This window comes from Ricinus communis, chromosome 10, assembly GCF_019578655.1.
Source record: "Ricinus communis isolate WT05 ecotype wild-type chromosome 10, ASM1957865v1, whole genome shotgun sequence".
NCBI lineage: Eukaryota > Viridiplantae > Streptophyta > Magnoliopsida > Malpighiales > Euphorbiaceae > Ricinus > Ricinus communis.
Genome location: NC_063265.1, coordinates 14932635 through 14948379, shown reverse-complemented (window position 1 = coordinate 14948379; position 15745 = coordinate 14932635). Strand labels below are relative to the sequence as shown.

Below are 15745 nucleotides of genomic sequence, written 5' to 3'. Positions count from 1 at the left end.
GATAGTCATATGTCGTTTACCACTTTATATAGGCCATAAATCACAATAACAATACATAGTAGCGCCTAATTTTGATCTAACTCTAGCATTTAATTGTCATCTCGCAAGAGCTTTCATGAAAATCGAGAGCTTTTAAAAGGATACAGTAATGTTTTAATAGATGCATAAATTCAAAATTATTAAACCCTTCTGACAACTAGATTGAACTGGATGTTGAACTAGAAAGTCTGGTTCAAATTGGATCTGAAAAGAAAGAATCTAGTTAAAAAAAGCAAAAAATCCAGTCAAACTGGGATTTGGCCGGTTAGCAAGTTTGGTTATCAAACTGCTCGAACCAACAGTCCAATTGGTTGAATCAATGATACGACACTTGACCTGATTCAGTACGCGTTTTACTGTGCCTAATTACTGGAAGGAAATTAAAGAGTAACTCTTAACTACTGAAGAGATGAATATATAGTCCTACACCATGATCATAAGAGGAGGTGGGAAAGAAAGATTTCAAGAATCATGAACTTCATTTAGTAATAGACTACGTGCTAAAATTGGGTGACAAGCAATGATACATACAGTTGAAAATAATCAATTAGTTATTAACATTGAGTTCTCATTGTACATGAATAACACAGCACCTTAAATTTTGTACATAGGAACAGAACAATTATATGTACATAATGCACAAATAATAGTTAGGACACAGGACTTGACAATACATCATTTACAAAAAATCCCATTGCCAGTATACCTTCTCTACGATCCCTCCGCCACTCCGAACAGCAAGGCGAAGTGTTTCTGAAGCAGGAGGAACACCCCACAGATATGGTACCGCCACTGTCATGGTTAGCTTTTCATGCAAACCACCTTTAATTGCCTTTTCTGCAGCAACAACCTGAAAGACGGAGATTCATTCACTGTTAGCTTATGGCTAAACCTCACAAGCCAAATCGCCAAATATTAAGTTTGCTATAAAATTATGCCAACAAGAAAACAGAGCAATGCAGCAAAGAAATGAAAAGAAATAGCTCCTTTTCACGTACTCGATAAACTCATTTGAAAATTGAAATCAAAAGACAATTAATGGAATGGTTCTGCTGTTAGTTGTCTCGAAGTAAATTAGGTCCCTTCTACTCGTCACATTATTAACACATAACATCGATACTGTAGCAAGACAAAATGTGTGTATATAAGCTGTGTATGTTGGTTGCTTGATTAATTATTCACTCACCTCCAAATATTTAACCAAAACTGAACATCTCCAGAAAATGGGCACAGCCTAAAAGATACTAAACTTAACTCAATTTTTTATAGGAAACTTGATCTGATATTCCACTCAGTTCTCTAAATGCATATTGCTAATTCATCATAAAATATAAATTAGGAATAGATTAGGCTACAGACTGAATGTTTGTTTCTTCTGTCAACTACCAGTCCAATTAAACTCTGAAATACAAATGGGACTCCCTTAACCAACAAAACAAACTGTTTCAACAGATATACGTTACTAAAAAGCTTGCTATTAAAATGGGGATGCTGTTGTACCAAAACCTGCAGCTTGATTTTAAAGATAGTTTGTATCAGTCATTATTCCTCTCAATTTGTTTGATTTTAATCTATTGGAACTTAAAATATAGATAAAACCTCAACTTGGATTGAACTCCATATCTTCATTAGAATCTAGGTCATCAGAATGATATACAAATTTTCTTTTTGCATATAGCATACCTCCCCACCATGCTCCAAAACAGTGTCTTCAACAACATCACTTAGCATCTCAATTGATCGACAAAATCCAAAGATACAGAGCCTTCTGCCCATGTCAAGTCCCTAAGATTTCCAGACTCCTTGAGTATAAGATATAGAACTAGAAATAATGAAAGCTAAGCCCAAAATAAGAACATTTGAATTTCTTACATTTGTTGCTGCAATATTAAAGAGTGCTCCCAAACACAAGCCTTGCTTTGGGTCCATATAATCACTCTCTTGAAATCTTTGAAATCTCTGAGAGGTTTTTGACTTTTCTTGCTTCTTCTGTTAGACATACACATTCATTTAGTCAATAGCACCATAAACACTAAAGATCAGTTAAGGTATGAGAAACGGAAAATGACATGAACAGGTTTCACACAGCATTTATCAATTGCTTTTCCAAATGAGAGAAAAACAAACACACACAAGTCGAGGAGAACTTCAAGACATGACAATATATCAACAAACTCAGACAATAATGACTCAATTAAGAAACTTATTCTCTGAAAACAAATGGAGATCAGAGCACCAAAAATTCCCAAAGGAATAGAAAAAAGGAAAAAATAAATAAAAACAACATACATCTGAAGAACTGACTAGCCGAGGAACGACAGAACCTCCAATTTGAATAAGCCCATCAGCTGTAAACAAAGTGACTTTCTCCTCTTGAATCCACTCAATAACTGCAAATCCATGCACCCGAATTACTAAGACCCCTTGTTTGGAATAAATCATCAATTGACTTGCATAATCATGTCAATTTTAGCATGTTTTCATTTATTTCATAATGCCCTTTTTTCCGTGGATTCTAGCAACTATGAGTTTTCCAAAGACAAGAATTGAGTGAAAAGATTCAACTGAAAAGAATTCTTGCAATTTAGGACTACCCGAGCCAGAAAGGTAATGCCTTTTCCACATTGTACATTCGTAACTCATATAGTAATTTGAATTCAACTGAACGAAACAAGCACTAATGACTGACTAACTAAAAGGTAATTGTTACGTATAACAAACACCAAATAAAGAAAAAAATTGGAAAAAAGTTTCAATCTTGAATTAATTATCAAAGATGATAATTTAGCATATGCGGGCATCACAATCATAAAGATCAAGACTTAAATAATGAAACAGAGAGATTCAAGAAATAAAAAGTGGCTAATTACCGCTATCGCCGTCAGACCAGGGAAAGAAATCGAAGGAATCATCGCCGAGAAAGTTACTGGAATCTGAGGCTTTGCAAGTTAAGCGAAGGGAGCGAGATGAGCGAGGATTTGAATTGGAGAATTTAGAGGATGTGGTGGAGAGAAAGGAATTGGATTCCTTGGAGCGACAAATTGATGGAATTGAGGAGAAATGTGAGAAACAGAGTGCAGAGGTTTCCGCCATTGGTAAAAATAAAAAAAAAAGTTTAAGACAGAGAGAGGAATTTGGAAATGGGAATCAATAGGAAACGAAATGGGAAGGGAAAAGGAAAGAGAAAGGAGGGAGTTTTGACGCCACATACATGTGTAGTGCAGACGACGATGCCTACGTGTCGTCTATTGCAAGGAAACTTAAAAACTCGCGGCGTGGAATTCAGGTTCCAAACGGTTGGTCCTTGGCTTTTCCGTATCCATGTTTGGTTTCGGTTGATCCTCTATTATTATTTAATTTTCTTTTTCTCTCTTTTAGAGAAGTTATCTAACATGCACTGAAACGACCGGTCGTTACTGGCCTTTGAAATCTTGTGCAAAAAATATTTATAGAATTACAGTAATTACAATCTTATTTTAATTTTTTTAATTTTGTAAGAGTGTTTTAATTTATTCTAGAAATTTATTAGGAATTTTAACTCTCTTTCTTTTAGTTTAAAAAGGAACAAGCTAAATGAGGCAAAATTAATAAGTGTAGGGCTAAATTGAATCTTGGAAAACTTTCCAGTAAGTAAGCGTTTTGTGGCCAAACGACAATGATGGGACGACACCGTCTATGCCTTTAGTAAAGAAATCCTTTTATAGAAAACAACAATAAAAGAACGACACCGTCTAACTCTCTTTAAGTGAAGTCCCAATTTCCCTTCTTTTTTTTTTTCTTTTAATTAATTATTATATATTTCGGCGGGAAGTCGATAAAACTTCACCGATCTTGCCTCCTCAACTACCATCTTTATCATCCTCAACTGCTCATCTTTAAAATCCATCCCTCAAACTTTCTCGAGAAAATTAAATCTCTAGAAACAAACATGCCCAGATCTTATAATCCAAACACCAAAACCTACATATCACCAAGACCACCCATTCACCTCCCAACAGATCCCAATCTTTCACTCACCAGTTTTCTCTTCAACTCAACTCTCTCTGTCCCTCACTCCACAGCTCTAATCGACTCCGACTCGAATGAAACCTTGACTTTCCACGATCTCAGAATCCGTGTCTCCAAGCTAGCACAGGCCTTGCTCAACCTCAACATAGCTAAAAACGACGTCGTTCTTATCTTATCCCCGAACTCAATCCATTTCCCTGTTATCTTCCTCGCTATTGTCTCTATTGGTGCTATTGCATCCACTTGTAATCCATCATACACCATATCCGAGCTTTCCAAACAAGTCACAGATTGTAATCCAAAACTCATAATCACCGTACCTCAACTCATCACTAAAGTCAAACATTTCAATTTGCCGTTAATTCTTTTGAATTCACCGGATTCAACTCATTTAATTTCGAATCCGAAGATATGGAATTACTCTGATTTGATAAAATCATTATCTAGTGAAGTCTTAAATTTACCAGTAAATAACGTTCAGCAAAGCGACGTCGCTGCGTTGTTTTATTCTTCTGGTACAACAGGTACAAGCAAGGGAGTGATACTAACTCATAGAAACTTTATTGCCACGTCATTAATGGTAACTGCTGATCAAGATAGATATAATGAGCCAAAAAACGTGTTTTTGTGTTTCTTGCCGATGTTTCATATATTTGGATTTGCTGTTACAACCTATGCGCAACTTAGGAGAGGGAATAGTGTGGTTTCAATGGAGAAATTTGAGTTGGATAAGATGTTGAGGAGTATTGAGAAGTATAGAGTTTCATATTTGTTCGTTGTGCCGCCGGTTGTGATTGCGTTGGCCAAGCAGAATGTTGTTGAGAAGTTTGATTTGACATCTTTGAAGGTTATTGGATCGGGTGCAGCCCCGCTTGGGAAAGATATTATGGAGGAGTGCGCTAAGAATTTGCCCCATGTTGAAATTGTACAGGTTATAATTCTTTTAGTTACATAAGTTTGAATTTTTAATTGTGAAAATTTTGTGTATCCTCTGTTCATTTTGGTATATCTTTTTGGTTAATTGGGCTATACTCGACAACCTGCTTTTGTTTTTGTATGTTTGATTTGTGAGGAAACCTAGGAGAAAAAGGTAATTAAGAATGATATTTGTTTAAGCCAATGTTTGAAGGATAATGATTTCGTGTTGGTGGTACCTATGGCAGGTGGATACTCTTTTTTTTTTTCTTAATGCATATAAATTTCATGGACAATATAAAAGATACTGTACAACTATGAAAATATACTGTGAAGTTGTATAAATTACTAGACCGACTATCGGTAGTACTGACATGTATCAAAGCCCATGTTCAAAAACTTGATAAGTGAAATTCACTGGACATGTAAGTTGGATTCATCATTAGGTGAATGCACTTGCACTGTCACAGTGAGGCGTGACAAAAGAATTATCAAGAATATTTGGGAAAACTGTAACTGTTGTTCTTGTATTATTAATGTTGTAGTAGGAGCTTATCCATGCCATAAATTGTACCTGGATTTATACCTTTGGTTAGCTACCACATGGATAGAATTGAATGGCAGATGACCTTACCTAACTTTATATCTTGAAATAAATGAAGCAATTCTTATCTTGAAGTCAGAGATTGCTAGCTTTTGTTATATCAGAAGTTTCATTCAACTTACGGGCTTCTGTGTGAATTCTCATGTTGTCATCTCAATTTCAATACATTCCTAAATTTATGAACAAATAAAATAGTATTGGATTGTCTGTATTCCAAGCTTGACATAAAGTTTATACTGCCAATCATCATCACTTTAGGCTTCATATTCATAGGTAAGATGGGGTTATAACGAATAGGACGATGTCAAGTTAGGTGGATATTTGAGGTAGTGAAGAAGGGATTTTTGAGGAGCATTTTACATTTTCATGAATTTTTTGTGAGGAAGTTCTGTTGTGATTTCAAATATACAAGTTACCTGGCAGGGATATGGCATGACAGAAACTTGTGGAATTATTTCAATTGAAGATCGAAAGGAAGGAATTCGTCTCTCTGGTTCAACCGGGTTGCTTGTTCCGGGTGTTGAATCTCAAATAATTAGTGTAGACACAGCAAAGCCTCTTCCACCAAATCAACTAGGAGAAATATGTCTTCGAGGAGCAAATATGATGGAAGGTACAACTTTGGTTCAATGATTCATGTTTATTTTCTGTAACTTCTGATGGATGGTACTTAATCTATTAATTTCTACAAAACATCCAGTAGTCATGGTGTTTGTTGCGTTAAGTTGAGAAATTAATAATTGCATGTTGGAGAGGGAATGTGTTGACCAATTGAACCATAACACTCCTTTGGAGATAAAGCAGTAAATTATTCAGTACAACAGCTGCTAAACTCGCATTCCATTATGTCCTATCTGTTTTGCCTAATTAAAGCATGTCATAAATGCTACTACCTAAATGTAATTTCCTGAGCTCTTAATTGGAGTCTTTATTGGGTCCTTCATTTCTTGTGTCTTGCAAAATTGTAATAGTCAGGGTAGCGAAACCTAGTGCTAAGGTCTGATGGAAGTTGTAGCCAGATTAAGGGGGGGAAAAGATAAAAAGAATAACAAAAAAATTTATTCAGATTTATTGGCATACAAGATGAGTGAATTCGTTTAGTTTGGATATAGACTTTTCTGATATTACTGAAATCTCACAGGTTATTTTAACAATCCACAAGCAACAAACTTAACCATAGATGAGCAAGCATGGGTACACACTGGAGATCTTGGATACTTTAATGCAGAAGGGCATTTATTTGTTGTGGACCGAATTAAAGAGCTCATCAAGTGTTATGGCTTTCAGGTACTTACTTTTGAGTGATTGCTAGATACTAAAATGTGTGTAATCGAATAGAGTACTGCTGTAAGCTCCCTCTTGTTTCCAGAATTCAGGTACAGGAAGTGATATGCATTGACGTCTTAATTTAACTATGCTTACATTTGACTTAATAAGATCCTTCAGTTTGCTGATATTGTCTTTTAGATATGATTTACACTTTAGACACATGATTTTGTCTTGACCTTCGCTTGATAATTTTGTGGATGCATCAGAGTTCTCTTAATTTAAAAAATTCTAGTTGCTCTATCCTCTGCTTTTTTGGTCACTGTAGCTGTGATTGTAGTCATTGGCAAGTTTCTTTTGGGTATTTCATCATCCATATACTGCCATGTCTATAATTGAATTTTATTTCCTGGGTAATGATTGAGATTCTTGACACAAGCATATGTATTCTTGTTATGTAAGCCACTAGATTTGAATTTAAGCTACTCAAGTTGGCACATACCTGTAGTAGTTATGATAATCTACACTGAGTGCTGGAATGCTAATATGTGATCATCAGGATTTTGGGAACGAAACAGTTTATATTTCTTACATTTGAGCTGTAACTTAAATCCCTGTTATCTTTACGGGAGCTTCAGATACTAGAGTAAATGTATGCTAATCATGGACATAAATCATGCCAATTGGTTTCTAATCTAATTGCATTTTGAAATTACTTTGATTTGGTAGGTGGCACCAGCGGAACTTGAAGGGTTACTGCTTTTGCACCCTGAAATATTAGATGCTGTTGTCATCCCGTAAGTAAAAGCACTTCAATTTTTTTCATATTTTTACCTTGCTTTCTAGGCAGTTCTATGTAGAGTTAGATTCTGTTCTCATTTTTCACACACTGCATGTAACGAAGGATGAATCTCCATTGTAGATTTCCAGATCCAAAAGCTGGTGAGGTCCCAATTGCATATGTTGTTCGCTCGCCTAACAGCTCCCTGACGGAAGAAGATGTTCAGAAATTTATAGCAGAGCAGGTAAGAGACCTAGCCTATTTTCACATCCAAGGTGAAAAGTTATTAAATCATAGTGCAACTTTAACCAGTTTGTTATGGTTAGTAGAACTCAAAGAAGTGGCAACTCTCTTATTCATCACTAAGCATAATGCTCCTTCAAACAAATATTATTAGTTGAATGAAGTGTCAAAACATAGAGACCATCTCATTCAAGAGATGGCAAAAATATAGAGTTATTAGCTTTCCACTGATAGCCAACTGTATGTTGGGTCATTGCCATATTGCCCGGTTTGAAGGTTATTGCGTGTTCTTTAAAATGGTTCTCAGCGTGCCTCATTCTTATGACCTGACCTGGGTTTGACCTAGGTCCAGATAATGTCTCTACTGGAATATGTTGGTCCTGGCCCAAATGAGTCGGAGGTTGAGGCAACATTGGTTGACTAGACTGGCCTAAAGAATATTTTGACTGGGTTCAAAAGAATCATTCATCTCTTGCCTGGCCATTCATCTTTTGTCTTGAGGACTCTTTGTATCTTAGTACCTTGTATACTGATCTGGGTTCGACAAAAGCCCAAAATAATGTGTCTAGTGTATTTGCCTAGTACAGAGGTTGAGGCAACAGCCAACAAGGTTGTCTACATGTGGCACAGACAATATTTGGACTGGGTTTAATAGGAAGCATTTGTATCAGGCCTAGCTGAGACCAGTTAAAACAAGTGTGAATATGTATTGGTCTAAGCCCACCCCATAACTAGACTGCCAGATAAATGAGGCTTAGCTGTCTAAAGAACTGGCATCAAAAAGAGAATCTGGTCATTGAATTGTAAACTTTCTACCTTTCCTTCTTGATTGAAGGATTTCTTGTAGTTTTCCTTTTGTCAAAAAGAAACTTTGACAAAGTTTAAAGGCTGGTTTGTTTTCCTAAGAATTGGATGCTCTAGTATCTATCACTTGATACTGGGAAAAAGACTGCTCGGAATACAGCATTGATGGATCATTGATGACATACCTAAGCTCAGGCATTTCTGTTCTTGCAATTTGACTATTCTTTATCGGCTGCAGGTTGCACCATTCAAAAGACTACGAAGGGTGACATTCATAAACAGTGTCCCAAAGTCAGCTTCAGGAAAAATTTTGAGAAGAGAACTGATTGAAAAAGTTGGATCCAAGATATGAGATATCCAGTTTATACTAAAAAATAAACAAATAATAATTTGCTTACACATGTTTTTGTAGTTCGCCCATATTACTCAGGGGCCTATTATGTAGCTTTGTTTCCATTATTTTGTGCACATGTACAACAATGGAGATCATTTTTTTGGATCCTTTTCTTTTTTCTTTGATTGATTTTGGGGAAGCAAGAAACTGTCCACAAAAAAAAAAAGAGAAAAAAAGTTAGCAAGGGTCGAAGAAATGACTTCACAAACCAAAAAAGAAAAACTAGTGAGAGAAAATTCTGATGTGTTTCTCTAAAAAGAGAGGTTGTGACTTGCCCTTGCTTTAGTGAGCAAACACATTATGCTTCTGACATTTGCATTATCAGCAGCAGAAGCAGAAGCAGCAAGGAAGCAGAAGGTGAAGAAGAAGAAATTTGGCAAAGACATTCCTAAGGCCCCATTAGAAAGTTAATCCCTAGGCTATGTCCTCTTTTTATCAGGCTTTGTTCTTTATGGGTCTTTCTTTTGCGCTTTAAAGCTGAATATTATCATCTTGAAATGCTTCTTGGACCGTCTCACCTCTCTTTGCTTTTGTTCTTTTTCCACCTTTCTGTAAATTTCTTTCTATTTTATTTTTTTTAATTTTCAAAAAATTTCATGGTCACCTTTTGAGGTTAAAGTTTTCATAATGCTTGCATCATATATACTAGACAATGCAAAGATGCCTTAATATAATATTATATTTTACCATCTGTTGGACAAAGAGAAACTCAAGTTCAAAGTAAATAATGATTAAATAAAATTAATATTGGAATATTCGTAATTGAGGTCCTCCTTTATCAATAAATGCACCAAAACTGTAACAAAAAAATATATTACACGACTTGGTTGTAGTAAGAATTCCACAATTCTATGTGGCAAAGAGATTTTATCCAAGAATTTTTATTTTTACATTGAAGGAGAAAACATACAATTATTCCTCTTTTTACAAGGATGAGTGAATTGTTTTAAGAATTGGGCTTGTATAATTTTGGGCTTAATTGATATGAGCCCAACAGCTAATACTACACTTAGCCAATGATAACTGAAGCACCTTCCTTTCCTATTGTTACTGTGCTCCCAAGACCATTTTTAGTTGCCTATTTTTTTTCTTCTCTAAGAAACTTATTTGTCATTCTCCTTTTACCCACAATTCTTTCACTTCTATTCTAACTGAATTCCACCCTTTTTAGGTAGCAAGTGATAATAGCATTCTTTACATAACCCTAAATAGCCCATCAAATAAAACTCTTCCATTTTCTATTTATCCCAAAGTGAAATTGACAAGTCATGAAAAATTTATGCATACATTGCAATTAAAAATTAGTTAGGTATAAACTTGATTCCTAAGAAGGGTAGGAAAGAATTAATGGGTCCAATAGGTTCAAGTTCTTACTGGACATTTTTCCCTTTCCTGCAGAGATTTTGACATAAGATGCTATTATACATAATACTACATAAAAAATAAAATTCAATAATTTAGTAGCACATGCACCATCTTTTTCTTTTCTTATTCAGTGATCCGTTGAAAAAACTTGCCTACCTATTATGATTCAATTCAATTCAGTCTTTTCAACTTTATTTTCAATCATATGGGTCCCTGCCATTGTAAATTAAGACATTTTAACTAATTGTTCTAGTCTTCAGTCTTGTTACTTACCCTTTTCTTTAATTGTGGAAAATAAAACCATAATTCACTAATTTTAGGTTCATTAGTTTTAATAAAAAGAAGAAGGGTTTCTTTTTTTTTTTTTTTGTGTCCTAATCACTATGAAATCTATTTTTGAGGCTATAAATTGTCACCCAATCCCTACCTGCTAAAGATGCAATTATAAAGTAATGCATATTAATTAGATGTGATGTCTCCCCTGAAATAGTACAACATTTGAGTTAAATCATAAATATGGCTTCTTAAACACCTCAATTATTATGTTGTAGAGTAAGAAATTTGTAGCTTAGACGAGAATAGCATAAAAAGGGTCTTCTACAATCATATTTCTTTTCTTAATTGTCATTAACTACAAGTTGGGGGGGTTTTGGCACCTTTTAGAAGTTAACAGCTCATCTACATTTCAAATCAGTACTCCCTTCAATAGATAGTCACTTGATGATCACTCCAATTGCTATCAACAATGTTTCATAACTTCCTATTTGGAGACACAGACTCTTCTTGAAAATGTCTAATCTCACAATTCAATTTAACTAATAATACCAATTAACCCATTTTTATTTATTTTTTATTTTTATTAAAAGAAAAACAAAAGGTAATTTGCCCCATTTTCTTGGCAAAGACCACTCATTATCTTCTTGAGCAAAAGGTTCCTGCATTTACCTTCATTTTTATCACATCAAAATTGTAAATTTGGTTTCTTTTTCCAATAATCATCAAACATCGTTTTCTTGATCAAGCTTTCATCCATTCAAATGAAACCCTTTTCTTTTTTAATATCCATTGTTCTTTTTCTTCTCTCTTTTCTTTTTCTTACCAAAATGTACTGCTTTGGCACTTGCACATGACTAGCATATGACAAGGGCCAGGACTTGCCTATTCATGACATGACTTTTAAGGTATGTTACAAGGAAAATGCTTACTTCTTGCCACTATTTTCTTTTCAGATCTTTGATGAAAAAAGAAGCAAAAGTTTGTGTGATCACATTGACCTGCTAGGTAATTCACCACAAGGATCTACATTTGCACCATCACAATTGAATAATTATGTATGTTTATTATTCTAAAAATTATTTTCTTAAATGAGAACGTCGGTGATAAATTTAAAAATTTGATCGTGAATTTATAATTTTTTTAAAAATTTATCTTATTATTATAATCTCGATCAAGATTTATGCAAAAATAAATACACATAACAAAATGCTAAACTAATTTATTGTTATGTTGTTTATAGAGAAGACTGAGTCTTGATTATATATAGCAAAAGTTAAGAGAAGAAAAATAAAGAAAGTAGTAAAGGCTTGAAGGAGAGAGAGATGCATGGATGAGGCAATAGAATGTGTTCACTGTGACACACAGCTGAGATCAAAGGCCCACATTAGACTAAACAATGACCGTACAATCAAAATTGGGCTGTGTCTGATGCTGTGACAAAAAGGAAAAGTAGTCATTATTATTTTTAAAAAAAATAATTAAAGCAAGAGAGGGGAAAAAATTATTTATAAATTAAATAATTAAAATGATAATAATAATAATAAAATATATATTAATATTAAGAAAAGAGAGAAAAATAGTACTGAGAAGGACAAAAAGAAGGATGGGTCCTAATGAAAGCATGGAAGGAGCAAAGTGGTCACTCTTACATAATACACATACATTAGTATCATCACTAAACATCTCACACACATGGCAACCAATTTCTACTATGGAACATGGAATCATTCTCACTCCAATTTCTATCATTTCATTTCCCACTATATAATGTCAACTTTCACCCACCCACTCCCCCATTTTTCTCTTTGAATATGCAACCATTCCTGAACAATCAACATGAGATCATCTCCTACATTAATCTCTCTCTCTCTCTCTCTTCTTGTGATGTGTGGTGAAATTATTACTAGTGAAATTTTGAGAGAAGATTATTATTGTTGAATTTCCAAGTTGTTGATATATAGAGTTATTACAAGTAAAAGGAAAAGAAAAGAAATTGATACCAATAATGATGATTTTATTATTTGCTCATAGGCTTCTTTATTTTTCTTTTTTTTTTTTTTAAAAAAAAGAAAAAGAAAAAGAAAAAACATGATTTTCTATACCTATGAATATTCACATTGTTAGTACTTCATGTTGAGACTACCTTGGCCTTCTAAAATAATGAATCAATGATTTTGTTGTTACCTAAGTTTTATCATTGCTATATTTCTTATTCTTTAGGATATGTATTGTGGGAGTTTCTGACTTAAATATATTTTTTAAGACATTATCTGAGTCTCAATTTCAATTTGTATTATAAAACTTTTTATACTTTTATTTTAATAACATTTAAAATACTTTTTTATGCAGTTTCGAAAAAATTTATTGTAAATATGACTTAAAATCATGGCTTAATTTAGTTTTAATGTTTTTATGAATGAATAATTCATAATAATATAATATCATTTTATATTTTAGCAGAATTTTATTTAGAGTCAATGTAAGAGAATATTAATGGTACTAAGAGTAAAATATTAGAAATTTCATGATTCAAAATTGAAATTTAGGAATAAACATTGAAATTTAACCTATTCCTTTACCAAGAATTACGAATGGAGCTAAGGACAAAACCTTAGTTTAAAATAGAAAAATTAAAATTGTACTTATATCACAAAAGAATCATTAGAAGAAAGATAAGAAACTTAAAAGGAAAGACTATATATATGTACACCTAATATAATTAAAAAGAACTGCATGTGCAGTTATACCAATAGGAAATTTCCCAAGAAAAAACCTAATGAAATAGCATTAAGTTTAAGATTAAATTCAGCATAATTGTGATTGAGAAAGGCAGATGTTTAATTAAGAAAGAAAAGATGCTTAATGCATGTGATTAGATGGCATTTTTGGTATAAGAAATTGGGTAAGCATGGAGGAAAAAGAAAGTGGAAACCAGTTAAAAAGAAAAGTGGATTCGAATATAAGAATTTATTTCATTATTTGCTACCGTTAAGGATACCAGTTTTCTTTAAAAGAAACCCTTTTCTTTTTCTTCTTGATACTTCTAAATAGGATTTCCACTATACCAACTAAGGAATTTGCAATACAAAAAACTGCTCAAATATAATAATACTACCCACTTTTACATCAAAAAAGCCTAAGTTGAAGGAAATGGGTTGGGGAAAAAATTATATTGTATGTTGATTAGTTGAGCAATGCAGCTGGACTTTAGTTACTTGTTTTTGCCATACCCACTGAGAAATGATTCATAAACAAAATGCCAATCCTGACAAATTGATGGAAATGAGTTGGTAATAATGTGGAAACCCTTTCTTTCTATTCTTTTTTTTGTTGCAATTTTCTAGTATTTGCATTATTGGAAAGATGGCTGCTTTTGGGTAATGAATATTTTGTATGATGTACATTTGTCCAGCTTAAATCAAAAAGATCTTAAATTCTTCCTCTTGTGAATATATATATATATACATTCATGGATGGAAGTGGGGCTTCCATGAGCAGGAAGCTCAAGCTTTAGATGCAAACCCTGGAATTTAGGAATATTCTTTTGCCTCATTACTTGCTTTCTTCCATACCAAAGAATCAGATCCTTCTGGAAACCAGCTTAAACAACTATATTCTTTCTCTCTTTCCTTCCTAAAAAACACTCAAATCATTGTCATCTTTCTTTTCTTTTTCCTTTATAAATCCCGTATTCCGGTGTCTCGAGATCTCACAACCCTAAAGGATGGTTTTCTTCTTTTTACTGTTAGGTCCTTGTACTTTCAATTGTGTTATTAGGGCCCTATCTAATTTTGCCTCATTAAACTTATTAATTTTACCCCACTCAATATTATAAAAAGCTTTGTCAGTTTAGTAATACCCATAACTATTCTGGTACATGATGAATGCGATTAAAGTCAAAGGAGAAACTAAATTAGTGTCTCACATAATTGCTCTTTTGCTTGTAATTGCTGAGATTATTAAATCGATTACTGTTTGTATAAATAATATAAACACTATAAGCCTTCCCAGAAATCAAGAAGGAAAAATAATAATAAATGATTTACATTGAAAAATTAAGTCAAAAAAGAAAAAGAAACATATTTGGATGGCCATAAAATTTGGCTAAGCAATGTATATATTCAATGACAATTCCTCCTTTATTTTCTTTTCTGTTCAATCAATAATGTCTCCAATGGCGCAATACACATTTAAATATAAACATCTAGAGATTATATGTAAAAAATTCAATTGATTATAGCAATTAACTTTAACAAAAAGTATAGAGATAACGATATAAATAGTTATTGAATTTTGTATTTAGTTTCATTTTTAATCATAAAATCTTAACTTTTATTCGTTAATTTTTGTTTTAATTTAGTTTTTTTACAAATAAAGGATTGACAAGTGGAAAAGCAGCTAATAAGAAAATTTTAAAAAAATATGATATGTTAATTTTTTATTGACAACTAAACTTAAAATTGAACATCGAAATAGACAAATTAAATTTTTATAATTGAAATAAAATAAATACAAAATTCAGCGAGCACTTCCGAAAATATATAAGTATATTTTCAATCATTTTCCTAGAACAGGAGTTAGGAAAGGAAAAATCCTCAAAGTAGTGTGTTAAAGACATAGTAAAAGATTTTCCAATATCTATCTTGACTTTCTAACACCCATTTCTCTCTTCTTTGTTACTTACTCTTTAGTATATAAATAAAAGATGCTCACCTATATTAGCCACATATTTAGGGTTGTCCATGTTGTTGGCTAGAAATTTGACAAAAATCCAAATCTTTGTTCCAAGGATTTCCCACTTCCTAGTGTTATGTTTTGATAATTATTCCACATAATTGATACCTAATAAATATTCTTGAAAAAGTTAAGACTCTATCATTACAGCTAAAAGTTAATGATATGTGGATAAATATTAATTTCTAAACTAATTCTACATGTTAAAATGTAGGAGTAGCACTTATTCATCTCCTTGTTGCTTAAGAAAAAAATTATAACAAGAATTCAAATTCATGATTCATTCCTAGCTTCTTCTTCATCTCACTTAAGTGAT

General features: G+C 33.0%; 2 protein-coding genes across 4 annotated transcripts; one reads left to right on the top strand and one right to left on the bottom strand.

Moving 5' to 3' along the window:
• Positions 1 to 572: 572 nt before the first annotated feature.
• On the bottom strand, positions 573 to 3318 carry LOC8284002. 2 transcript variants are annotated; one of them, XM_002519440.4, is made up of 5 exons: positions 2910 to 3304; positions 2329 to 2429; positions 1912 to 2028; positions 1723 to 1824; positions 573 to 889 (listed from the first exon to the last, which is right to left on the bottom strand). In XM_002519440.4, exons 1-5 carry the CDS (start codon positions 3130 to 3132, stop codon positions 719 to 721), a joined length of 714 nt encoding a protein of 237 aa, XP_002519486.1. In that variant the 5' UTR covers positions 3133 to 3304; the 3' UTR covers positions 573 to 718. The 2 variants fall into 2 exon arrangements, with proteins under 2 accessions (XP_002519486.1, XP_015574833.1); XM_015719347.3 differs by lacking the exon at positions 1723 to 1824 and having other exon boundaries at positions 2910 to 3318.
• A 510-nt stretch (positions 3319 to 3828) lies between these two features.
• LOC8284003 (probable CoA ligase CCL10) lies at positions 3829 to 9571 on the top strand. Of its 2 annotated transcripts, none has more exons than XM_048369714.1 (6): positions 3829 to 4978; positions 5990 to 6179; positions 6708 to 6853; positions 7562 to 7629; positions 7737 to 7857; positions 8899 to 9571. In XM_048369714.1, exons 1-6 carry the CDS (start codon positions 3968 to 3970, stop codon positions 9010 to 9012), a joined length of 1650 nt encoding a protein of 549 aa, XP_048225671.1. In that variant the 5' UTR covers positions 3829 to 3967; the 3' UTR covers positions 9013 to 9571. The 2 variants fall into 2 exon arrangements, with proteins under 2 accessions (XP_048225671.1, XP_002519487.3); XM_002519441.4 differs by having other exon boundaries at positions 3831 to 4978; positions 7755 to 7857.
• Positions 9572 to 15745: the final 6174 nt, after the last annotated feature.